The following is a 25198-nucleotide window of genomic DNA, read 5'->3' as shown; positions in this document are numbered from 1 at the left end:
CATGCCCCGGACTCCTGAGGTGCCTTCATCCTCCTGCTCGCGCCCCGTGCGCTGCCCTGTCCTGACTGAGGGGTTATCGCCATGAGACTGATGGGGAAACTGAGGCTCCGAGAGGGGAAGGGCTCGTCCCAGGTCACACCCTGAGGCATTGGGGGAGTCAGGAATAGAACCCACGAGACCTGGCTCCCCCCCCCCCCCACCAGTAGATCCCCCCCCCGTGCAGAGAGCACATGGAAACTTCCCAGGATGCATCTGGTGAATCCTCTTCCTAACATTGTCTCTAGCATGTTCCCTTCAGCTTTTGAAATGTTTCTCTCTCCAGGGAGGAGTGCCAGGGGGGCACTGCCGGAGATGGGCTCTGGCTAACACCTTTTACACTTACAACCAGGCCCTGCTGTGTTAGCCAGGTGAGTCTTGGAAGACCATTCACACCATGCTGCTAGGCCAGCCCAGGGCTTGTGACAGTCCAAAGTCTCCTCACACACACTCTGCCTCAGATTTCAGAGTGGTAGCTGTGTTAGTCTGTATCAGCAAAAACAACAAGGAGTCCTTGTGGCACCTTAGAGACTAACAAATTTATTTGGGCATACGCTTTCATGGGCTAAAACCCATTTCATCAGATGCATGGAGTGAAAAATACAATAAGCAGTATAAATATTACAGCACATGAAAAGATGGGAGTTGCCTTACCAATTGGGGGGGTCAGTGCTAATGAGGCCAATTCAATTAAAGTGGAAGTGGCCTATTCTCAACAGTTAGATCGCAGGGCTGCCCAGAGGGGGGGCAAGTGGGGCAATTTGCCCTGGGCCCCACAGGGCCCCCCACAAGAATATAGTATTCTATAATATTGCAACTTTTTTATGGAAGGGGCCCCCAAAATTGCTTTGCCCCAGGCCCCTGAATCCTCTGGGCAGCCCTGTTAAATCGTCTATCCTGAAGGATGATCTCTCACTCTCACAGACCTTGGGAGACAGGCTAGTCCTTGCTTACAGAAAACCTCCCAACCTGAAGCAAATACTCACCAGCAACTACACACCACACAACAAAAACACTAACCCAGGAACCAATCCCTGCAACAAACCCCGTTGCCAACTCTGTCTGCATATCTGTTCAAGGGACACCATCATAGGACCTAACCACATCAGCCACACCATCGGGGCTCGTTCACCTGCACATCTACCAATGTGATATATGCCATCATGTGCCAGCAATGCCCCTCTGCCATGTACATTGGCCAAACCTGACAGTCTGTACGCAAAAGAATAAATGGACACAAATCAGATACCAAAAACCATTCAAAAACCAGTAGGAGAGCACTTCAATCTCCCTGGACACTCAATAACAGACTTAAAAGTGGCAATTCTTCGACAAAAAAAACTTCAAAAGCAGACTGCAACAAGAAACTGCAGAACTGGAATTAATTTGCAAACTGGACATCATCAAATTAGGCCTGAATAAAGACTGGGAGTGGCTGGTCACTACAAAAAGTAATTTTCCCTCTGCTGATACTCACACCTTCTTGTCAACTGTTGGAAATGGGTGACATCCACCTTGATTGCATTGGCCTCATTAGCACTACAAAAGTAATTTTCCCTCTCTTGATATTCACCCCTTCTTGTCAACTGTTGAGAATAGGCCACTTCCACCTCAATTGAATTGGCCTCCTTAGCACTGACCCTCCCCACTTGGTAAGGCAACTCCCATCTTTTCATGTGCTGTAATATTTATACTGCTTACTGTATTTTTCACTCCATGCATCCGATGAAGTGGGTTTTAGCCCACGAAAGCTTATGCCCAAATAAATTTATTAGTCTCTAAGGTGCCACAAGGACTCCTCCTTGTTTCTGCCTCAGATGTACTCTTCCTGCTGGGGTTGGATGGTGCCTGTGGCATTCACAGTGTCTGATTCACACTTCAGCTCTTTTCTAAAGCAGGTCATATGACACCAATGGCAACAATGTGTGTGGGACAGTTCTGGAAACATTCAGGCCATTATACAGAATGGAATTGGTGCTAACTAATCCAATTCCTGGATGTAGACTTCAGGGGTAGAATAACAGGGTGTGCTGTGGGTCAGAACTGAGGGGCATCAGCAGAGCTGGGGGGTGAGTGGGTGGTCAGGACTAGAATAGCGGGGGTCTGCAGGGGACTGGCAGAGCTGTGTGGGCTTCCAGATGGGAATAGCAGAGTGCTGGAAAGTCAGCATTGGGGTACTATTTGGGGAAGCTTTCACAGTGCCTGCCTAACTATATTTAGCTATAGTGAGACATCAGTGACATTTATTCACAAACTAAAAATAAAATATACCACTGTCAAAGGATCAGCTTGTACTATATTTTTCATAGAGGCCCCTTGGGATCTGCCATTGAAATTTTCTACTTTAGAACCTCCTAGATCAAAAGAGGAAAACTGAGTAAAAGGCTTCTCACTTTGGATTGGGGGTGGGGGAAAAGAGCATTAAAATAGAGGTCTAAAATTGTGTTGTGTCCCAAAATCTGTATGTGTGTGTCATGGAAAAGCAGGGAGTGTCCAGCATTTTCAGTTTGCTCATCACCATAGTATCTAGGAGCTTGATTCATGGATGTCAATTTGAGTTGACTGAAAAATAATTTTTGCCCATACTTGGTGGCAGAGCCTAATGAAGCCTTGTCCTCTTCAAAAAGCACTGAGCCTGACCAGGGAGCTCATGTAGCAATGTGGGTGCTGCAAAGACAGCTGTGGCATTTTGTGCAGCTCAGTAGATTTCAAACTTGAGAATTCTGTAGAAACAGGAGATACCCCATTGCTTTAGAAGCCAATCATTTTAATGAAGGCGTAAAGAGCCGTTTATTGACCCCCATATCCCTCCCCACAACAGTGCAAGTAAAAAGCCAGTATTACAGAGATGAAGGGTGGTACAGGTATGTCCCACTTTTAGGCTGTCAGGGCATGTTGCACTCCAACTTTCTGTCTTAAAGCCAGAAGCAATGACAAATCCTACTTTCCTTACTTTGTTTTTTTTAGCGGGGCAGACAGAATGACCCCTGAGAACCAGTCAAAGGACAAGAAGCATGTGAGGGTGTATGAGTATCAGCGAGAGGAAGATGCAAAATCAACTGGGAAGAGGAAACGAGACCATGGAGAACTGGAGAATGAGCCGCAAACAAAAAGATTGTTTCTGAGAAAAGCAGCCAAGCCCTCAGGGAAAACTGGTAATGTTCCCTCAGATTCTCACTCTTTCTGCCAACCAGGCCTTTATAGAATGAAGGGCGTAAACCAAACTTTCAGATCTGGGGTTGGGAGATGTCAAGGAACCAACAGCCTGTTCAAACAGGACTTTTTGGATTGGGTTATGTTTCTAAGTGAGGGGTGGAGATATGTGGGGGCATTATTCTCAGCTGTCGTTTGGAAGCTGTACTGAGTGTGTGTGTGTGTGTATGTATGTGTGTGTTTGTTTATGTGCATGCATGTGTGCATATGCAGCATTTTTATGAAAGTCATTGCTTATCTCCTAAAACTGGGCTCAGCAGAGTGTACATCACTGCCCATTGAGAAGTGACTAAGCTTTGTGGAATTTCAGAAAAACTTCTGCTGCTTCATTTCTGAAGTAGGACAGACCAATATTGGTAACGTGACATTATATAATTCTTCATGCTGTTCCATAATCAGAAGGTTAGTATTGTACATCATGCAGTCAAAACCAGCATTTCCATCTGGAGAGCATGCTGTGTCCACTAGCAAGATGTTGCACAGAAGTTGGAGCTAGAGGGCTAGGTAAATCTTTCTGCTGATCTTCTGTAAGGTTGTGTCCATAGTTAGACAGACTATGGACTAGTTCCTTTCTGGCTATAATCAGTTAATTGCACCAGACTGGACAAGTGTTCTCACAAGTCATCTCTCCTTTGTGTATTTTTTCCTTCAATATGTAACTTTGGGTAAAAAATGTTTCACTTTTTCCCTTTAATGGAGGAGATGGGTGAATATTAGGTCTGGCCTATGCTACACAGTTAGGTCAATATAACTTATAAGGCAGCTTATGTCGACCTAATTATGTAGTGTACACACTACACCCTTGACCCACCAAAGTAAGTGCCCTACCACACTGACATCATAACTCCACTTCCAGGAGAGGCCTAGTGCTTATGTCAGTGTAGTTAGGGCAACCCAGTGTCTGTGTATATTCTGTGTTACTTACATCCACCATTAGCTCTCTTGTCAATTTCATGGCTCCCAGCCCAGCTGCCCCCTGACCCCATGGACAGCTTCTGGCTGGGAGCCAGGGTGAGACTAGATCCCACTCCTGGCTGGGAGTCGCGGGTAGTTAGACTCCACTACCAGCGGGGAACAGGGAGGCAAGAAGCCCCAGGTGGCTTCTGCCCCCTCTCCCTCCCGCGTCTAGGAATGTTGGCTGTCTTGTCCCAGCAGGAAGGGGGCGGGGGCAGCCTGAGAAGCCGGGGCAGCTGAACCCTGTTCCCCGGGGATGAGAACCCCCGGGCGGCTTCCCCCTTACTCCTGGTGGGGAATGGGGAGCTGAGGTGGGGGTGGGGCAGCCCGCCAGGAGCCTGTGGTGCAGCTGGGCTCCTGGCAGGGAGCTACCAGTGGAGTTGGGAGACCGGGCATTTGGTCACCACACTGCCCCATTGATGGAAGTGCTCCTGGTGAGGATGTGCACCACCGACCCAAGGAGGGTAGTGTGGACATGCACCACCACAGTAATTACTGCAGGGGCTGTAAGTTGACCTAATATAGGTCAACTTAAGTTTTTAGTGTAGACATACCCTTAGTCTTTCCAGTATCAAGGAAGTTGTGCAGGCTTACAATTAGAATAAGGACTCTGTGTCTCTTCATGTCCACGGGTATCATTTTGAATCCTATAATTTGCTTATGGGATCTTCAGAGTTATTTCCTTTCAGTATTTCTGGAAGATGTCCCTTCTAAGGACCCAGAAACTGTTGAAGATCGGCAGTTCTCGTAATATCTGTATGATGGCGCCCTTGAAGATGGCATCTTTACTATATTTCATAAGCCCCAGTTTGTTTGGTGTATGACTAAAGATTGGAGCAGGCTCTAATGTGAGCAGTGGAAATTGAAGCAAAACGTCCTGTTTAGAGGAATTCTGCTTATTATAGAGTTCATGGTTAATGAACAAATCTCCTGTAGCTAATGTTACCGCATGACTTTTATTATAACTCCAGGTCTGATTTTTAGAGTTGCTAACCCTTTCCAGTTCCAATGTGCTTCAGTGAGAGTTGTATGTATTCAGTACCTTTGAAAATGAGGCCAATCGTGTTTTCACTTATAGCTTACCTAAAAATGTTTTGAGGCTGAGCCTTTCCATTCTGTATCCCAATCTAAAAGGTGAGTTTTAATTTTTACTCAGTTTGGAAAAAATCCCCGTGGGGAAATAATTTTTAATGCATAGATAATTCAAAAATTATCTAAACTTTAAAATCTGAGACTCTACATGCAACTAGTCCCCAAAGAGGAGTAATTGTGTTGACAGAATAATCCACCTTTTTGAACAATATAAACAATTAAATGAGTTTGGTGCATGCATGGTAAAAATTTGAGTTTGAAGTTTTGTAATTGCATTATGTAGGCTTGCAGTACACTGCAGAGCTGATTAAAGCCATCAGTAAGTATTTTGTATTTCTATAAGGTTGAGTTTAAAATCTACTGAGCTACAGACCAGCTATGCAACCAAATAGCGCTACAGCTGTCTTTGCAGTAGCCCATGTCCCTTCCTGAGCTTTCTGGTCAGGGTCAGCTGGGAAAAAGCACAGTGTTGTTGTGAAGTGGATGGAGCTTCATTAGCCACAGAGCATCCCCAGAAGTGATTTTTCAATCCAGGGTTGTGAGTTCAATCCTGGAGGGGGCCACTTAGGGATCTGGGGCAAAATCAGTACTTGGTCCTGCTAGTGAAGGCAGGGGGCTGGACTTGATGACCTTTCAAGGTCCCTTCCAGTTCTAGGAGATAGGATATCTCCATTAATTTTGTTAACGAAGCAAAGACTGAGTCCCCAAAGAGGCCTCCACTTAGGCCACGTTTCAGACTTAACCCACTTCTGCTGTTGCCCTGCTTAAAAAGCAAAGTTGGAATTTTCTCACAGTGGGAGTACTGTTTTATGGGATTTCCTTCTTCCCAAACTCAAAAATGTGTGAAGATCAATTTTTTTTAAAAATAAATCTATATCTATAGATATACTTCCTGACAGGACCCACGCCTTGAAAAAAGCCTGCCTTCAATTCAAGCAGTGAAAGTCGTTGAGTATTAAGAATCTGTAAAAATGTGAAGTTAGAATGGAAATGCTCTTACACCCATAACTACAGCAGGTATGATGAGCACCTGCTGTAATCATGCATGAATGTGTGTGTGTGTGTTAACTTCTTAATTTCCAGGCTTCAGTGTTTCATAAAGTAAGGATATTTTTTGTTATATATAATACTCTTTTTGTTTCTCTCCTCCTGTTTTGTATTAATATGGATCTTTACATGAAAATAAGATTTTTGTTTGAGATTCATCTGCTCTTCTGCTTCCCCATCTGACGCCTGGATCCGCTGGGATGTTACAGTCCGTTGCTGTGGGGATGATTAGGTCACACACGTGGGGTTGATCAGACTCTTTTCACATAGATGTCCCTGATGATTAAGCCTGAAGCACTAGCAAAATACAGAAAACATCCTGTGTTGCTCAGCAGAATTCTCCCTGAACAGAAAGGTTTTCAGGCTATTCTATGAGGTGCCAACAGGTCTTTTATCAAAAACAAAACACATAGAGCCATAGGCAGGCTGTGTGAACTACAGCACAAGCGGGTGGAATATTCTTATTCAGGTGCAGGGGAAGTGGTTTGGAATTCACAATTTGGGAATTTTCAGTTGTAACTGTTAAATTTCTCTCACTTATCTGCTGATCCCAGGTCTGATCTCTCCCCTGCCACTGTGGTTGAGATGCTGATCTCAGGAGTTCCGCTCTCCCTTTATCCCACTCCCCAGGTCTTGTTTTCAGGCTCTGTGTGTCCTTGCCATATCAGGGTTATGTGTATAGCCTCTAGAAACTCAGGCGAGTCATACCCTGTAAAATCACTATAGCCCTCTCCTTTCCTTTGCTCTGGGATGAATCTTTAACAAGGAGAGACATATTGAGAGGAAACCAGGCAGATGGTTTGTCAGGTTATGAGATGCATTGTGCTTTGCAGGAGGCTACTGCCCCTTACACTCATAGGAACTGCTTGAGGTCCTTTCTCTTGTGACTAGAGATCACTTCTGGATTCAGCACCAAATACAGCCATCCTTCCCAGTACAGTGTAGTGAATGAGCATGACGTGCATTGGCTTGTCTGTGTCAATAAGTTTCCCTGTTTTGCTGTCTGGCAGGCTGGGCTGAAGGTGGTTCCATGTTCGGAAACACAGGGGTGCTCTTCCATCAGGTGGAGAGGCAGTGCAGCATCATCCACTACATCTACCAGAACATGCTGGGTGGCTCTATTCGAGCACAGCTCAGGCAGGTGAGGGTGTCTGCTTCTCATTCTACTGGATAGCTGAGCTCCCATCAGAGTTTCCCTTAAAAATGACAATGACAGCTTGAACACACATGAAGGAGCTTAAAAGGGCCAGGGGTCCACTCCCATCCAGGGCTCATGGTTTCCATGCCTTTAAAATGACTAAAAATCTTACAGTAATATGCTGATAGTCTGATTCGCCGTCACATATCTCCCCTTAGTCCATACAAAATGCAACTGCTGAGATTATTTTCCTTGTTCATCAGTGACGCATCAGTCCCCGCTTTGAATCCCTCTACTGATTCTCTGCTCCCCTGCATTAAAGGTAACTAAGCTTGTTCTATCAGTTGATGCCCGGCACAATATTACTTCCACCTACTTATCTGACGTAGTCCTATATCATGTTGACCCCACTTGCTCCACTCTGCTAATAATGCCAGTCTCAATGTCCATTTGTTAACTTCTCTCACAGTCATCTGTACACCTTTTTCCATGTTTCCCCAGGGTATGTAATGCCTTCCCTGAACTGGTTTTCGAAGCCATAATTCTCCACTCATTCAATCCTTCCTTAAGGATTAACTTCTCCTGTAATGTCCACAAAGAGTAAATCAACCAGGATAGGTTTATTTTCTAGGTCATTTATGTGTTTTGTATTTTTGATTTAAAAATTCATCCAGTCTGTACACTTGCTTCAGCTAAATAACCACATGATTTTGTCACTGTCTTGCCTTCCCCGCCCAGCCCCATTTCTGTTAGCCTTTTGTCTTATTGTGTCATGTTTTGTAAGCACTTTGGAAGAAGGACAGTGTCTTTATGTCTCTGGATGAAACATAACATGCTTCTGGGTGCTCAGTAAATACATAACAGGAGGAAATGTGGTTGTTGGAGTCTGTTCCTGTGAGGAAAGCATGTCCAGCTGCCATGTTAGTGTGATGATACCAGTTATCCTCCCCTCTTAGCCAGCCCAGAGGGCTCAGCTCCCCTTACAGATCTAGAGAGTGTTTTCTCTTACTGCTTTGTCACTGGGGGGTTGAGTATTTGTGGCTTGGGTATATTTGTTTGGAGTGGCCTGTCTTCCATGGGGCATTGTGTTCTCATCCATTGCTCAGCTAAGTCCAGAGAGGGAAGCAGCATCTTGATGTGAATACCCTAATACAGGAGTAACTGTTCACCCTGTTAAAAGGATAGGAGCCAAGGCCCATTCAGATCAGGAAAGAAATCTGCATGACCCCATCACTACCAGATTGACTTGTGTTTATGGTGCAAAATGGGACAGACGACAACCCTATAGTTCTGCCCACTTGACTGTAAACTCCACTGTGAGAGTGAAGAAAGCTGGCTGAGTTTCTCTCTGATATTCTCGGGGATCAGCCTGGCTTTGCTAACTCCCTGGGAAGTGTGTGTAGAGTGGTGTGCATACAAAGTCTGTAAGCATTTTTGGAGAGATTCAGAGACCTACTTCCAGCTCTGTGGAGATCCCAATCTCTCATTTTCTTTGCAACAGTGTCTCCAGCTTCCCTTTGTGCGTTCTCTTACTTCATACCGCCTCTTCCGAACAGCGAGTCCCTTTGACAGGAGAGTGACGTGTCTGGAGTGGCATCCAACTCACCCCAGCACTGTGGCTGTGGGGTCCAAAGGTGGAGACATCATCCTGTGGGACTACGAAGTATTGAATAAAACCTGTTTCATAAAAGGGGTAAGTCACTTAGTGTGTGGGATGAGCAGGAGGGTAGGACTGGAACAGCACCGAGTGCTGCAGCTCATTATTGAGGTACAATGTCAGAACTGTGAGGGGCCCGGGACTGGAATAGCAGCAGGTACTATCCTGATCTTACAGGACTGAGATGCAGTGGTGGATCTGTGTGTGAGGCCCCGGACTGGCAGTATGGGGGTTGCAGGTCAGAACTGAGGTTTGTTTGTAGAATTTATGGTGAAGTTTCCTCAGATTATATGCTTGGGGGGGAGGATGGGTTGGGGATTGGTGAGACACTTTAGAGGGACAATGAAGAAGAAAGGAAATCTATAAGAAGCTTGCAGAGAGGGTTTATTTATTCTAGGCTTGAATCTCCTCCTCTTCAGCTTCTCGTTCTGTGTCAGATGAGGAAGCATCTTTTTGAGTGGAAGGAAGGAAAATCCCTTCTGGTGAAGTGAAGGAGTGACGTAGAGTGACTCCCTGTGACTTTGAATGGTTTGCATGCCCATCCCATTCCATGTACACACCAATTTCAATCCCAATTCTATATGGGCTCATAGTCTTCACATCAGCACCTGTGGCTCTTCAGCTTAACAAATGAATACAGATTGGAAAGAGGATGATCATCCTCTGAAGACTCCTAGGTCCCATTCCTGGTTGCCTTGTGCTCTTTTTTGTGTAGCATGATGACTGCCAGCCAGGGATCGCATTGCCCTGGAACTGCAGGAATTGTAATCTTCTCCCCGGTCAGGTCGTCTGCTCAGCCAAGGCATGACTTGTAGAGATGAAGGTTGCCTTTGTCTCTTGAGAGCCCAAGGCTTGTGTCACTGTTGATGTTGGGGACACAGTGATGAGTACAAATTTGCAGAAGGGACTTTCCTCCTTCCCCATCACTTAGTGATTTTTCTTTTTTGTTCATCCCCTTCATTGTAGATGGGAGCTGGAGGGGCCATCACAGGAATGAAGTTTAACCCTTTTAATCCTAGTCAGCTGTACACATCATCAATTGCTGGCACTACCACCCTGCAGGATTTTACTGGCAATACACTCCGGGTCTTCACCAGCACCGAGGACTGGGAGTAAGAAACACAGCAATTTTGTGGGCTTTTGCCTCCTGCTGGCAGTGGCAGCACAGGGAGGGGGAGCTTTACTTGTTTCTGAAACATGAGAGCTGGCCTCTCTGCTCCCCTCCACACCCACCTCCTCTCAGTTCCAGAATCTGTGTCTTTCGAAAGCCTGTCTCTCTTGTTTTTCCTATTCAGGGTGTAGGAGGAGGGGAGAGAATACTGTACTGACTTTTTGGTTGCCCCTAAAGGAGGGACTCTTCTTCCACTCTTACTCCTTCCTGTTATTTTTGGAGGGCACCAATAGAATTCCTCAATTTTGTGCCTTTACATGGCTCTGTGTCATGGTGACCTTTTAACCTCTGAGCTGTTGGCTGTGCTGCTCTCACTGGCCACAGGGTCTCTGTAGAGCCATCTGAGGAATTCCTGCAGTACTCCTGCAAGCCCTGTTGGCTTAGAAAGTCAGAGGATAGTCCTAGGAATGAGCCTGTAGCATCAGCATGCCAGTTCCACTTTGCCCTCTTTGTTTTCTTTCCCTGCCTGCCTCCTGCCAGTAGCATGTTTCCTAAGTGTCTACTCCAGCTGCAGTCCTTCCTGGGAAAGAGAGCGAAACCAAACTGGAGAGGTCCATTGGGATAGTTCAGTGCTGCCATGCTGGAGATCCAGGTTTAGCGTTCAGGTGACTCCCTGGAACAGCAGGGGCTTGGAGGAAAAGACATGCTCTGTCCTTGGGGTGGGAGAGCCTCACATGTTCCTGTAATATTTGCTACTGATCAAGATGAAGACGACTAGGTCTGAAGGGGAGGTCAATCCAGTTTCCATTGGTTTTAGGTAGGTCAGGGTCTATGGAGGGGTCTTGTTTTTTTTTCAGGGGCTTCTTGAAAGTCAGTATTGAGGATGAGGCCTTGGTACATGGTGACTTTGTGAGAAGCAGGTGAAATGCACTGCCTGTCAGAGTTGTTTTGTGTCTCCCGGTTAGCCCCATCTCTTTTCGCTCTCTGTTGGTGTGTGAGGATTCCACCTGTTGGCTCAGTAGAAACAGGCTGGGGATGGTTCCTGGGATAGGATTCCTTTGCCTCCCTTGCCATGCAATCAGCAGTGGGGATTTCTCCCTGCACAGCTCTCTTCCTGCCTGCTGGCACCTTGGGAAAGACCAAACATGACACACTGGAAGCCGCTGCAGGGACTCTGTGGAGGAAGACCCTACAGGAAGAATGTGGTGCAGGTTGTGTTTGGGGTTTTGTATGTTTCTGCATGGAATGTTGCTTGTGTTCTTGCCCTTCCAGGCCTGGCAATGGTTCAGGTTGTGGTTACCACAGCCACATCCCGTAGTCTGAGCTAGAGAAAACTGTGCTGCTGGAGGGGACTTTGCTTTGTTTGGGAAGACAGATGGTAGAACCTGCAAGCCCAAAACATTTGTATTCTCAGGCTATGTCTACACTATCGCAGGATTGACGCTGCTGCGATCAATGCACCGGGGGTCAATTTAGTGGGTCTAGCTAAGACCTGGTAAATTGACAGCAGAGCGTTCTCCGGTCGACTCCAATACTCCACCGGAAACAAGAGGAGTAAGATAAGTCTACGGGAGAGCATCTCCCGTTGACCCAGCACGGTGTAGACACCGCAGTAAGTTGACTAAGCTACATCAACTCCAGCTAATTTAAGTCAATTTACCACGGTAGTGTAGACATAGCCTCAATTTAGTAACAGACTAGATAAAATGTGGCTCTTTAGTGCCACTCTTGTTGGGAAACAGACTCCATGAACTTGGTGTATCTCAGCTATGGAATGAGGGGTTCACTTCCAGGTGGTCGGCATTCTGCCATGTCCCTCCCTTCCCCAATAACATTGGTGCCCCTTCCCTTTGTCTGTGTGTTCCAGAAAGGGCCAGGAGACTCCCTTGGAGGCATGAAGTTCAGCCCATTTGAGGCAGTGAAGCTTTATGTGGCATCAGGGGATGGCACCCTTAGTCTGCAGCATCTGGAAGGCAAAGCGGCGCAGGTGATCTCCCGCACCCCAGGCTGTGGCCATGAGTACCATGATGTTTGGTGAGGAGGGGCAGGCAGGGTTGTGCCTCTGCTCCATGCTATTTATACTGTAGTCCCTCTTCTTCTCTTTGATGTCACCTTCCTTTGCTAGGACTAGGACAGACTCTTACTATTTGCTGGGGCTGTCAGTGAGCTCAGTGTTGTGTGATACAGGGGCAGGCATGTGGTCCTGCTCCAAGGGTTTGGCAAGCTCAGGACAATTAGACTCCTGCTGTTCCAGTGCATGATGGGTAATATAGTTTTGGCATCTTTTGGACAGCAGCAGCACTGGGCGTGTACTTTTCCTTTAAAAGGGTGCAGGTGAGGAGAAGAGCAAGGTGCTAGATGGTCAGGCCAGTGTTCTCCTGTCTGACATGAGCTGGTCTAAGCTTATAGGGCAGCTTAGGTTAAACCAAATAACATTTATGCAGAAACATATGTAATCCTATTGTGATAACTCTGCTACCCCTTTGGAGGTGGGGGTTGGGTTTTCAGGCTTGCCATCCTGACTCCAGGGCTTTGAATTCTAGTGTGAAAATCCCCTGTAGGGCAAAGCTTTGCAAAGAAGTCCTTGCATGTCAGAGAATTCACCCTTCTCCTCACTCAGTATAGTCTGGGTTGGGGCACTATGCCACCAAAAGCTTGGGTTTGATTTAGTTCCTGAAGTGGTCTATTGTGGGAGCTTTAGACCTGAAATTTTCCAATCCAGAGTCTGTAGCAACTCCCTGCAGCTTCTTCACCCGTGTGGGGAAAGCTAATTTTAAATCCATTTCTGCACATTGTGTAAAAGTCTCCGGTGTGGTCCTGATCTTTCCCAAGCTGTCTCTGTATGCAGTTGACAAGTGGCCACTCAGCCTCAGCTACGTCCTACTGCCCCAGCATGTTCCCGCTATCTAAAGCTTACTTGGCAAATAACTCGGAAGTGATGTCACATCAGTCACCAACCCAAAGCTACCTTGGTGGACTCTGCCCCTGGACTGATGGTTGAAGTCCCACTCCACCACATGGGAGACCCAGTTCTGAGTCTGTTGCAGTCCCTCTCTGTAGAGAGGCAGAGAAGGCTGTACTCAGGGGTTCCCCTCCCAATACTTGTCTCCAGGAATTGATGCTGATCTATGTATCTTTTCTTTTAGTTTCTGGTACTGCAGTGTTGATGTGTCTGCGAGCTGCCGGACCGTGGTGACAGGCGATAATGTGGGTAATGTGGTCCTGCTCAGCACTGGTGGTGAAGAGGTTTGTATGGCTCCTCTCATCTTCCCTGCCTCGCACTCTCCCCTTTCCAGGGACCCCGATGGTTTGTTTGTTCTTTGCCCAAGTCTATCTTGGGAGCAGGGTCCCTAGAAAGAGGAGCATGCATCCTGAACTTCAAGGGATGTGAGTCCACCCAGTATCTGCCAGGTGGTGCTTCCTGCCCTTCTGCAGTGCACTAGAAATTGCCTGTCCTTCCTCCCAAGTTGGGGAGCACACCAGTAATGACTCAGAGTGATTCCAAGTTAAGGACCACATCATGGGATCTGCCTGCATTGAAAGTGTCTGATTACTCAGGAGAGCAGAATTTGTGACATCCTGAAGGTGTCAATTCCCCCTAGCAATGAACACATTCCAGAAACCTCTTTGGAAAAATGGGGGGTGTCATGGGTGTGTGATCTGACAGAACCACTTCCTCCCCAGGGCTAGTCACAAGCTGGATCAAAGTCCTTGGCATTCCCAACTCCAAATCCCAACCTCAGCAAAGGCCAGGAGAAGAACAGAAACTGCACCATTTCCATCCTGCCCAAGGGGGCAGAGTGTTAGCACCAGGACCGGAAACAGAAAAGAAAGCTGCCTAGGAGAGGGTGGGCCTGGAATTTCTTAAAAAGTGGGCCCTATCAAGAGCCACCTTTTTGCTGCTGCTTTATTATAATCAATCCTAAGTCATCACTTGTGTTGCCCTCGGGGTAACAGTGCAGGGCAATTCCCACCCCAGGAGCTGTAGGCAGGGGGGCCATGTTAATCAGTGGGCCAAGTCACTAGCTGGGGCACTCCAAATAAAGCCCAAATACTTGAGTTTAGATTTTTGCCCTTTCCTCAGGACATGTTTATTAATACACAGAAGATGCAAAAATGTTCATAATACAAAATTTTCTGTAATGGAGACCTTTCCTATCTTCTGCTATTGGGACTGACCCATCCTTCCCCTCTAGATAGCCCTTTCCTGGCTACTATGGAGAAACTCACACTTGGGCTTCTCTGACCTCTGGTCTTTTCTGTCTGCTGTCCCTGCCCAAGAGGCAGGAAGCCTCATACCTGGCTTCCTGTAGGTCACATGTTTGCTCCTAGTCATGTGCCCTGCAGCTCTCAGTATTAAAGGCCCCAAGGAATGTAAGAGCTGCCCTGTGTTTATACCCTCAAGGCAGAGTGCCTTGTTACATGCCTAATAAATTCCTTGGGAGTAGATTAATCTCCAACCCCAGTAATGTCCCCACAATGGAAAGCTTTCTGTGGTGAAACTGGCAAAGGGACCAGGAGAAGATCTTGGGCCTTAGCAACTGTCTCAAAGAGAGAGGGTCAGACTAATGGCCCATCTAGCCCAGTATCCTGTCTTCCAACAGTGGCCAATGCCACGTGCTTCAGAGGGAATGAACAGAACAGATCTTTATCAAGTGATCCATCCCCTGTCACCTTTTCCCAGCTTCTGGCAAATAGAGGCTAGGGACACTTCAGAGCATGGTTTGCTTCCCTGACCATCCTGGCTAATAGCCATCAATGGACCTATCCTCCATGAATATATCTAGTTATTTTTTGAACCCTGTTATAGTCTTGGCCTTCACAACATCCACTGGCAAAGGGTTCCACAGGTTGTGCATTGTGTGAAGAAATACTTCCTTTTGTTTGTTTTAAATCTGCTGCCTATTAATTTCATTTGGTGAACCCTAGTTCTTGTGTTAGGAGATGGAGTAAATAACACTTCCTTATTTATTTTCTCCACACCAGCCATGATTTTATAGACCTCTATCATTTCCCCCCTTAGTCGTCTCTTTTCCAAGTTGAAAAGTCCCAGTGTTATTAATCTCTCCTTATATGGAAGCTGTTCCAAACCCCTAATCATTTTTGTTGCCCTTTTCTGTACCTTTTCCAATTCCAATATATCTTTTTTGAGATGGGGTGACCAGATCTGCACACAGTATTCAAGACATGGGCATACCATGGATTTATATAGAGGCAATATGATATTTTCTGTCTTATTACCTATCCCTTTCTTAATGATTCCCAACAATCTGTTAACTTTTTTGACTGCTGCTGCATATTGAGTGGGTGTTTTCAGAGAACTATCCACAATGACTCCAAGATCTCTTTCTTGAGTAGTAACAGCTAATTTAGAGCCCATTGTTTTGTATGTATAGTTGGGATTATGTTTTCAATGTGCATTACTTTGCATTTATCAACATTGACTTTCATCTGCCATTTTGTTGCCCAGTCACCCAGTTTTGTGAGATCCCTTTGTAGCTCTTCACAGTTTGCTTTGGATTTAACGATCTTGAATAATTTTGTATCATCTGCAAATTTTGCCACCTCACTGTTTACCTCTTTTTCCAGATAATTTATGAATATGGTGACCAGCACTGGTCCCAGTACAGACCCCTGGGAGACACCACTATTTATCTTTCTCCATTCTGAAAACTGACCATTTATTCCTACCCTTGTTTCCTATCTTTTAACCAGTCACTGATCCATGAGAGGACCCTGCCCTCTTATCCCATGACAGCTTACTTTGTTTAAGAACCTTTGGTGAGGGACCTTGTCTAAGGCTTTCTGAAGTTTGGGGTATGTCAGAAACTGCAAGTGCGGCCTCATATAGATGAGTCTGAGCTCCGTGCTGTGGGGTTTGCAGTGCTGGCTGTAGCCAGACTGCACCTGCACCATGCTCTAGGACCAAGGCTTGCAGTGCTAACAAGCTCTACTACCTGCCCCAAAACCTTTGGATAAATGGGGTGGTACAGTATGCAAGTTAAGGAGTGCTCAGAGCTCCACCGTCTAAATCCCTCAGGCTCTCTGTACCGGAGCAGTGCCGGAAAGTTCTTCATGTGGCATGGATTGCACCTGCTTGCTGTGTAGCTGTTGCACACATCTCACCTTGTTTCCCTCCACTGCAGATTTGGAAGCTGAAATTACATAAGAAGAAAGTGACTCATGTGGAGTTTAACTCGCGCTGTGATTGGCTCCTGGCTACAGCTTCTGTGGACCAGACAGTCAAAATCTGGGACCTGAGAAACATCAAAGACAAGTCAAGTTTCCTTCATGTGCTGCCTCATGACAAACCTGTCAATGCTGGTAGGTCAGTGAGGTAGGACTCTCTCTCTGCTCTGTGCCCACCAATCTACCCATCTATTCTGTGTTTCTGTCTGTCCCTTTTGGTCTTTTGTGACCTGTGCCTGTGTCCATCACGCTTGGGTTTTCTGTGCCCCACTTTCCCTCGCACAAATGTGTATCAATCCTGTTTCTTTCATATCCTTCAGTGTGTGTCTATTAAAAAATGAAATCATTTTGGAGCAAGCCTGAGTTTGATCAGTTTAAAATTGTTCAGTTTTTAAATTCAAACACTGAACATAAACTTTATCGAAAGTTCTGTAAGAAAGTGTTGGTGTCACCCTTAACACCTTCTCACTGGCTTCTGGCTAATTCATCCTGAACTATTGCTGATGATAGAGGGATACTTAAAGATTCCAAGGCCAGAAGGGACCATTGTGATCATCTAGTCCAGGGGTGGGCAAACTTTTTGGCCCGAGGGCCACACCGGGATTGCGAAACGGTATGGAAGGCCATGTAGGGAAGGCTGTGCCTCCCCAAACAGCCTGGCCCCCACCCCCATCCGCCCCCTCCCACTTCCAACCCCCACTGCTCCTTGTCCCCTGACCACGCCCTCCCGGGATTGCCCCCATCGAATCCCTCCTCCCTGCTCCCTGTCCCCCTCCCAACTCCTATCCACACCCCCGCCTCCTGACAGGCCCCCCGGGACTCCCTCGCCTATCCAACCCCCCCCATTCCCCGTCCCCAAACCTCCACCCCATCCAACCGCCCCCTGCTCCCTGTCCCCTGACTGCCCCCCAGAACTCCCTACCCCTTATCCAACCCCACCGCTCCCCGCCCCCTTACCATGCCGCTCAGAGCGGCAGGACTGGCTTATTGGAAAGCCTGGGAGGTTGGTGGGCGCAAGCCGCACAACCTGGCAGGAGCGGCGGGCCAGAGTGCTCCCCGCATGGCAGAGTGGCTGTGGGGGAGGGGGGACAGCAGTGGAGGGGCTGGGGGCTAGCCTCCCTGGCCGGGAGCTCAGGGGCCGGGCAGGAAGGTCCCGCGGGCCCTAGTTTGCCCAACCTCTGATCTAGTCTGACCTTGTCTAACACAGGCCATTAGAACTTCCCCAAAATAATTCCTAGAGCAGAGCTTTTAGAAAAACATCCAGTTGTGATTTAAAAATTGCCAATGATCGCGAATCTATCATGACCCTTGGTAAATTGTTCCAATGGTTAATTATCCTCACTGTAAAAAAATGTATGCCTTATTTCCAGTCTGAATTTGTCTAGCTTCAACTTCCAGCCATTGGATTGGGTTATGCCTTTCTCTGCTAGATTGAAGAGCCCATTACACTGCTCTACAGCCAAAATGCTTCTGAAATAAACGTAGTCAAACTTTACTAATTCTGGGTCACTGAGAACGAAAATGATGCTTAAAATTGTTGATTGGCTCTAGTTTTCAAGATATGCTATTGGGTCAGTATATACGACCCTTGACTTGGGAATGGCGGAGGATAAGTGAGTTATAAAGGGAAGGGATCTCAATTTAAACCAGAAATGACTAAAATACATCTTTGACTGGATCTATGAATAAATCTATGACTGGGTTTGGACAGTACTTGCTTTTTAGGCAAAACAATGAATGATGCAATCTGAAGCTGCTATTGCATCATACATGATATGAATTGCATCATGTTATTCCTAGAAGTCATGGATGATGCAATCATAACGAAGCTTACATCATTCTGCTGAACAAATTGCCCTATATCAGCTCTAGAAATCATACAGTGTAGTGCTCTCTTATTTGTCAGTGTTTGATTTTGCAAAGGGACACATTTCTGTTTAGCCAAAGTGAGCAGAGATGCCTCGTACTTGTGTGAACAGTGCAGATAACTTCTGCTATGTTTGTGGTGAAGTGACTTTTGCATCACAAAAGCGCAGTATAACCACTATGGTTAAGAAAGCCTATCACCTTTATTTTGGCTGCAAAATTGGAAATCAGGACAAGAGGTGGGCCCCACACATATGCTGCAACACTTGTGCAACAAATCTTCGCCAGTGGTTGAACAGGAAAAGGAAATCTATGCCTTTTGCAGTGCCAATGATTTGGAGAGAGCCAACAGATCATACCAGCAATTGTTACTTCTGCATGGTGCCTCCAGTTGGGAAAGGTGTGTCAAAGAAGAAAAAGTGGACTGTGCATTATCCAAACATTCCATCAGCTATACGCCCAGTACCCCACGGAGAAGGACTGCCGGTTCCTGATGCACCAGAATCATTCTCACTTGAGTCAGACGAGGAAGAGGAAGAGGATGAAACTTCTGGTCCTGAACCATCAATGTCACAGGACCCACATTTTCTCCCATCCTCCTCCTCTGAACCACACCTCATAACACAAGGTGAACTGAATGACCTTGTCAGGGATTTGGAACTACCCAAGAGTAAGGCAGAGCTGTTGGGCTCCAGACTACAGCAGTGGAATCTCCTGGCAGGTGATGTTAGGGTTTCCATGTTCCGTGACCGTCAAAAGGATCTTGTCCCATTCTTCTTCATGGAAGGTGATCTTGTAGCCTGCAACAACATCGATGGTGTGATGGCAGCCCTCAACATCGTTCACGATCCAGATGAGTGGAGACTGTTCATTGATTCATCGAAGACGAGTCTTAAAGCTGTTTTACTGCATAATGGCAATGTTTTGCCATCAATTCCAGTTGGTCATGCAGTCCATATGAAGGAAACCTATGACAACATGAAACAACTTTTGAGGTGCATAAACTATGACCAACATCAGTGGCAGCTTTATGGCGATTTGAAAGTTGTTGCTCTCTTGCTTGGTCTGCAGACTGGATACACAAAGTACTGCTGTTTTTTCTGCGAATGGGATAGTCGTGCAAGAGATTCACACTACATCAAGAAAGATTGGCCACTCCGACAGTCATTGGAGCCTGGGAGGAAAAGTGTTCAGCATCCACCACTTGTTGAATCAAGGAAGATTTTGTTACCACCCTTACACATCAAGCTGGGTCTGATGAAGAACTTTGTCAAGCCCATTGACAAAACACAAGCAGCTTTCAAGTACCTCCATGGAAAATTTCCAAGGTTAAGTGAAGCTAAGATAAAGGAAGGTGTCTTTGTTGGTCCTCAGATTCGTGAACTTCTTCGAGATGATGCATTTGACCATGCACTGCGTGGCAAGGAAAAGACGGCATGGAAAGCCTTCCAGTTAGTGGCAATAAATTTTCTCGGAAACAACAAGGCAAACAACTACAGGTTGTTGGTGGAAAACCTCCTCAAGGCATACAAAAGCCTTGGTTGCAACATGTCACTAAAGATACATTTTTTGCACTCTCATCTAGATTTTTTTCCACCGAACTGCGGAGCAGTGAGCGACGAGCACGGCGAGCGATTTCACCAGGACATTGCAACAATGGAGAAACGCTATCAGGGCAAATGGAGCCCATCAATGCTTGCAGACTATTGCTGGACAGTGACAAGAGATGCTCCATTTAATGAATACAAGAGACAAGCCAAGAAGCGCCGAGTAGACACTGAATAGGACTAAACTATGTACAGAATAGTTTTTTGCCTTTTGTTTCATAATAAATTTTATTTATATAACCCTTTTGCTGATTTTTAAAGTGTTACATAAACAGGACAGGTGAAATATTATCATGTAAAGCAACCATAAACACATGAAAAGACCTAGGTTTACAATTTATGATTAAAACTCTACTATCTACACAACATACATAGACATAAAATGTAAAAACTTAAAAAATATCTTAGAAACAGTAGCCAATCAGTTGTTTTAATTGTCATATTTGAATTCAGCACATCAAAATACATAATAAATAGCACATTTTATCTCTGAAGCAGACGACGTCTCAAAAATTGTAGACCAGTGTTATCAAATATTTGTTCCCCATGTGGTACTTATAGACTGTAATAAAGTCACCGTTTAATCTTCTCTTTAAGATAAACTGATTGAGGTCCTTGAGTATATCAGTATGAGGTATGGTTTCTAATCTTTAAATATTCTCATGGCTCTTCTCTCAATCCACTCTAACGTAATTTAAATGTACTGTTCTCAGTGGCTCAATCCTCTGCAATTCCTGGGGAGCTGCCCTTGAGAGCTTAATGTGAAAAAATTGAAGTTTGCTGGGGATAGTGTGTGGAATTTGTTGGGGCAGATACTCCTGATCATTTCGTGCTGAAGTTCCTTTGGTAAAAACAGGGATTAGGAATCAAGATTCCTTTGGTTCTATTCCCAACATTGAAGGGATGGGGTCTGCTGCGTTCTGTTTCCAGTTCTTTCACTGGCTTACTATGTGACTTTGAGTGAGTTCCTTTCCCACTCACTGTCTTTTTTCCCCATCTGTATAGATTGTAAGCTTCAGTTTAATATTTGTAAAGATCTTTGAGTTCCTTGGAAAAAAGGGGCTAGAGAAGGACAGAGTCTTGTTCTTCGGGGCACGTGGCTCTTTTAAAATAACTATTTAGGAAGTTGTAATGTGCTTACAAATTAGGGGCATGTGTTGTTTTCCTCTTCTTTGTCTATGGCCACAGGATTGTGATCTTCTGTATGCTTTACTGCCCTTTTCCCAGCTTATTTCAGCCCAACGGATGGTGCTAAACTCCTGACCACAGACCAGCATAGTGAGATCCGAGTCTATTCCTCTTCAGATTGGACCAAACCACAGCATCTGATCCCACATCCGCATCGGCAGTTCCAGCACCTCACACCTATCAAGGTGAGGTAGGAAAGCGCAGTCTGATCTCACAGCAGATGCCAGTAGCAAGTCGGAAAAAGCTTTGGTACAATTTCTTTTCAGAATAGGGCACTGCTGTGGGAAAGCTCACACTCCTGGAGTCACAGCTCTTTCTGATTCATATCAGTCTTTAGCTGTGTTCCTCTGGAATTGTTTACCACTGTCCATCTGCTTTATGTCTAGGCGACATGGCACCCTCGTTATGACCTCATTGTGGCTGGTCGCTACCCAGACCCTAAGTTCCCAGGATACACAGTGGATGAGCTGCGAACTGTTGATATATTTGATGGAAACACTGGGGAGATGGTGTGCCAGCTCCACGACCCGAATGCATCTGGCATTATCTCGGTGAGCTTGGGCGCTGGAGTTGAAAGGGCCCCTGTGCCCTTAACTGTAGCCAAGACCTGAGTATCAGGGAGATCACGCAATAGGAACAAGACCCAAAATCTCCTAACACAGGCTCACACTCATACTGGAGGAGGCATCCTGGCAAGGTGCAGTGCAGGGAACAGTCTGTATACTGGCCATGGGAAAGAGTGCCTCAGAGAGGTTGGCTGTGACGACTAATATGTGTGAACAGCTTCTTGGGGGGGGGGGGGGGGGAAGTCTCCTGAGAGTGAATCCAGGGTTGGGCATGTGAGGAGTCACCTGGGTTGCTGCTTCTCCATCCATTGGCTGGTCCTTTGCTGGCCATGTGCATAGGAGTCGCTGTGAAATACAATCATGCCCCAGGGAGGAAGTAACTTCTCTTAGCATGATGCCAGCTCTCACGTCAGCTGCTCTCCCCATCCCACCCACCAGCAGCTTCTGAGCAGAAAGTGACATCCCAGTTACAGTAGCACACTGAGCTCCCATAGGGCTGACTCCCCTACAGCATCAGACTGAGGAGAAGCTGAGCAGAGCAGGAAGACTGGACCTGATTCTCCTCACATTTATACCAGTGTTACACTGATTACTCCATTGATTTCAGTGGCATTACCCCTGATTTACACCAACATGAGAGGAGGATCCAGCCTGCTCACTCCCAACATGCAGCAAAGATGGGTCGTAAAGCCATGCTGGCCAGCCCCCGACACCTGGAGCTCTTCGCAGCTGGGGTGTAGGGTCATGCCAGCCAAGGGCAGCTGATCTTTGCAGAACAGTTCCATGTTCAGTTGTCGGCCTTTTTGTGGTGTACTTTAGGGAATGTTCTATGTTTGATGGTGTTACATAAGCATTGAGGCTGATAGTTTGTCAATATGTTTACATTTGCAGCTCAATAAGTTTAACCCTATGGGAGATACACTGGCCTCTGGTATGGGTAAGTAGGCTTCTGGCTCTCTGTCCTTATTTTATTATTGAGGCAGCTGGACAGCATGGGGTTCTGGTCTCAGAAAAGGGTAGACTGGCTTCTCCAGACAGACATATGCTGAAAGTGATGTACTCATGAGTTCTAAACCTAGTTCTGTCATTGATACTCACCAAGGCTGAGTTTCCTTCTCTGTAAAATAAGTTAATACCCTATCCTCTTACCTCCAAACTCTAGTGTCCCCAGGATTAATCCATGGTTTGTAAAGCGTTTTGAAAACATCCACTAAAATGTGCAGTGTGGCAGTTAGCTTCAAGGGAAAGCAGCCTCCCTAGGAGGAGAGGGCGCTGCTGCCATCTATCTGCTGTATGGCAATGCTGCAAGAAGCAAGATGAAAGAAGTCCCTGCCCTTTGCCCTCTACTGCTGGTCTCACTGGCCTTTGTCTGACTTCTTTTGGGTTATTGCACATGTACATGCTTTATATCCAAAGAGGCCCTACCGCTCTTGGGCCCCCTAGAATCTGGGGAAGCTGGCCATATTGAGTTCTGATTTAATCTGATTGCAGAATCTTTGGTAGAACTTTTCTTTCCATGGAAATTGTGGGGCAAGAGAATTAATTGATCATGCCCCTTAATTGCCAGCTATTGCTCAAAAAGTTTCCATGACCATATGGCGAATAGGTACATGATTCCTACAATAGGACTATGTGGAGGCAATGTCCGGAAGAAATAGTTTACACCAGGGATTCTCAAACTGGGGGTCGTGAGGTTATTACATGGGGCGTTGCAAGCTATCAGCCTCCATCCCAAGCCTCACTTTACATCCAGCATTTATAATGGTGTTAAATACATTAAAGTGTTTTTAATTTTTAAGGGGGGGTCACACTCGGAGGCTTGCTATGTGAAAGGGGTCACCAGTACAAAAGTTTAACTACTGGTTTACACAATCCTTAGTGACTGGACATGGCTAGAAAAATACTTTCTTTTTTTGAGCAGTAGCTGAATGTTGTATTTAATTGGTATAGACAGTGATTCCCCCATTAGAAACTATGTCTGTTGCAGAATTTCTGAGTGTTGAATTTTTTCCCCATAGGCTTTAACATTCTGATCTGGAGCCGGGAAGAGATGGTGACCAAGAAACAGGAGCATCTCTTGAAAGCTATGACAGAGCAGGGAATGGGAAGCAGGAGCTTGTCCAGGCATGGGCTCCAGAAGCAGTCAAACCCAAGGGCAAGCAAACTCAAAACAAAGCTGCTTGCTCTGGAACTAGAGGGGACTAAAACAAAGGGCAAAGATCCCAAATCACAGGGCAGGAAGCGGAAGGATCTGGAGGATTGAACAGACACCTCCAGGCTTTCTAGATCATGCTGGACAAAGCCAGCTCTGGCAAAGTGGGCAACATTTACCCTGAGGGGCACCCAGCCTTCTGCTTTGTCCTTCCTTGCTGGGTAGGAAGTTGCTGCTTGTACTCTCTGCTTTCCCCTCTAGAGGGTAGTGTCATTGCTCAGCTCCTCCTCCTGTGTGGGTAACACATTTTAATCAAGCACTATGGGAGCCTGAATGTCAGCATGCCCTGTGGTGGCATCCATTTAATGGAACCACAAAAAGCAGCAACCACGCTTATGCACGATTCTTGTTCTTCAATTATCTGGGTCAGGGGATATGAGATCAATGTGGGAGCAGCCAGGGCTGAGCTGGGCCTCTGCTGATGCTGTAGTTTATATCTTCAGAGCTTTAGTCTCTCTCCTGCAGTGCACCAGCCAGCCCTGTTTTCAGTCTTGTACCCCAAAATGTGGGGATAGGTGTTCCCAAAGTGGAACCTGAGGACTGTCTTCCCCACCCCCCTTCTCATGTAGCTATATCTCAGGGCTGCTGTTAACCTACAAGTTTTTATGTTTGAAAGTTAGCCTGTTTACAATGCTGCCTGGGGCATAGGTGGAGTATCTGCCCTCCCCAAGGCTTCTGGCTGGGGCCAGGGCTCAGGCCCTGCTGGGAGGCTTTGTTAATTTCAGGGTGTTTATAATATTCAAGTGTTAATAAAGTTTTGTACAAAACAGGCTTTCTTCCTTGGGAGAGTGGCCACCTCAGGGGGCTTGATGAATGGCCTGTTGTGAGGGGCTCTTAAGCCCACCTCAGCAGGAGTTGACAGCTAGCAGGCTGCTGGGGGGCATATGTGCTAATGTTGCTCCTACAAAAGGCTCTTGTGAAATTAGATGAATTCACTTACAAACTGAAGTATCCACTCTTTGCAGAGTAGCAGGAGACAAAAATACTATGAAGAGAATCATAAAACATATGGAAATGACCTGTTCTTCCCCTGCTTTGGGTGGGGTTGTTCATAGCAGGATTTCTCCCTCTCTTCGTGTTGCCTCTCCTGCTCCATTTTTGTCCTGTGAAAAGGTGAAGGTTGCAATAGCTGCCACTAGGGTTACCATATTTCCACAAGCAAAAAAGAGGACTCTGGGGGGGGGAGGAGTCCCACCCCTGCCCCACCCCCATCCACTCCCTCCCACTTCCCACCCCCTGACTGCCCCCCTCAGAACCCCCAACCCCCCCCGTTCCTTGTCCCCTGACTGCCCCCTCCTGGGACCCCTGCCACTAACTGCCCC

General features: G+C 46.4%; 1 protein-coding gene across 1 annotated transcript; it reads left to right on the top strand.

Annotated features, from left to right (window-relative positions):
• The first annotated feature begins 395 nt into the window (after window positions 1–395).
• DDB2 (damage specific DNA binding protein 2) lies at window positions 396–24633 on the top strand. Its single transcript, XM_065403800.1, has 11 exons — window positions 396–407; window positions 3004–3191; window positions 7353–7483; window positions 8982–9173; window positions 12116–12282; window positions 13395–13494; window positions 16395–16572; window positions 21138–21283; window positions 21485–21649; window positions 22556–22601; window positions 23683–24633. The coding sequence occupies exons 2-11, from the start codon at window positions 3017–3019 to the stop codon at window positions 23925–23927; spliced, it is 1545 nt and encodes a 514-aa protein (XP_065259872.1). The 5' UTR covers window positions 396–407; window positions 3004–3016; the 3' UTR covers window positions 23928–24633.
• Window positions 24634–25198: the final 565 nt, after the last annotated feature.

The sequence above is a fragment of the Emys orbicularis genome, chromosome 4 (genome assembly GCF_028017835.1).
Source record: "Emys orbicularis isolate rEmyOrb1 chromosome 4, rEmyOrb1.hap1, whole genome shotgun sequence".
Lineage (NCBI taxonomy): Eukaryota > Metazoa > Chordata > Testudines > Emydidae > Emys > Emys orbicularis.
This window is presented reverse-complemented; position numbering and strand designations above follow the sequence as displayed.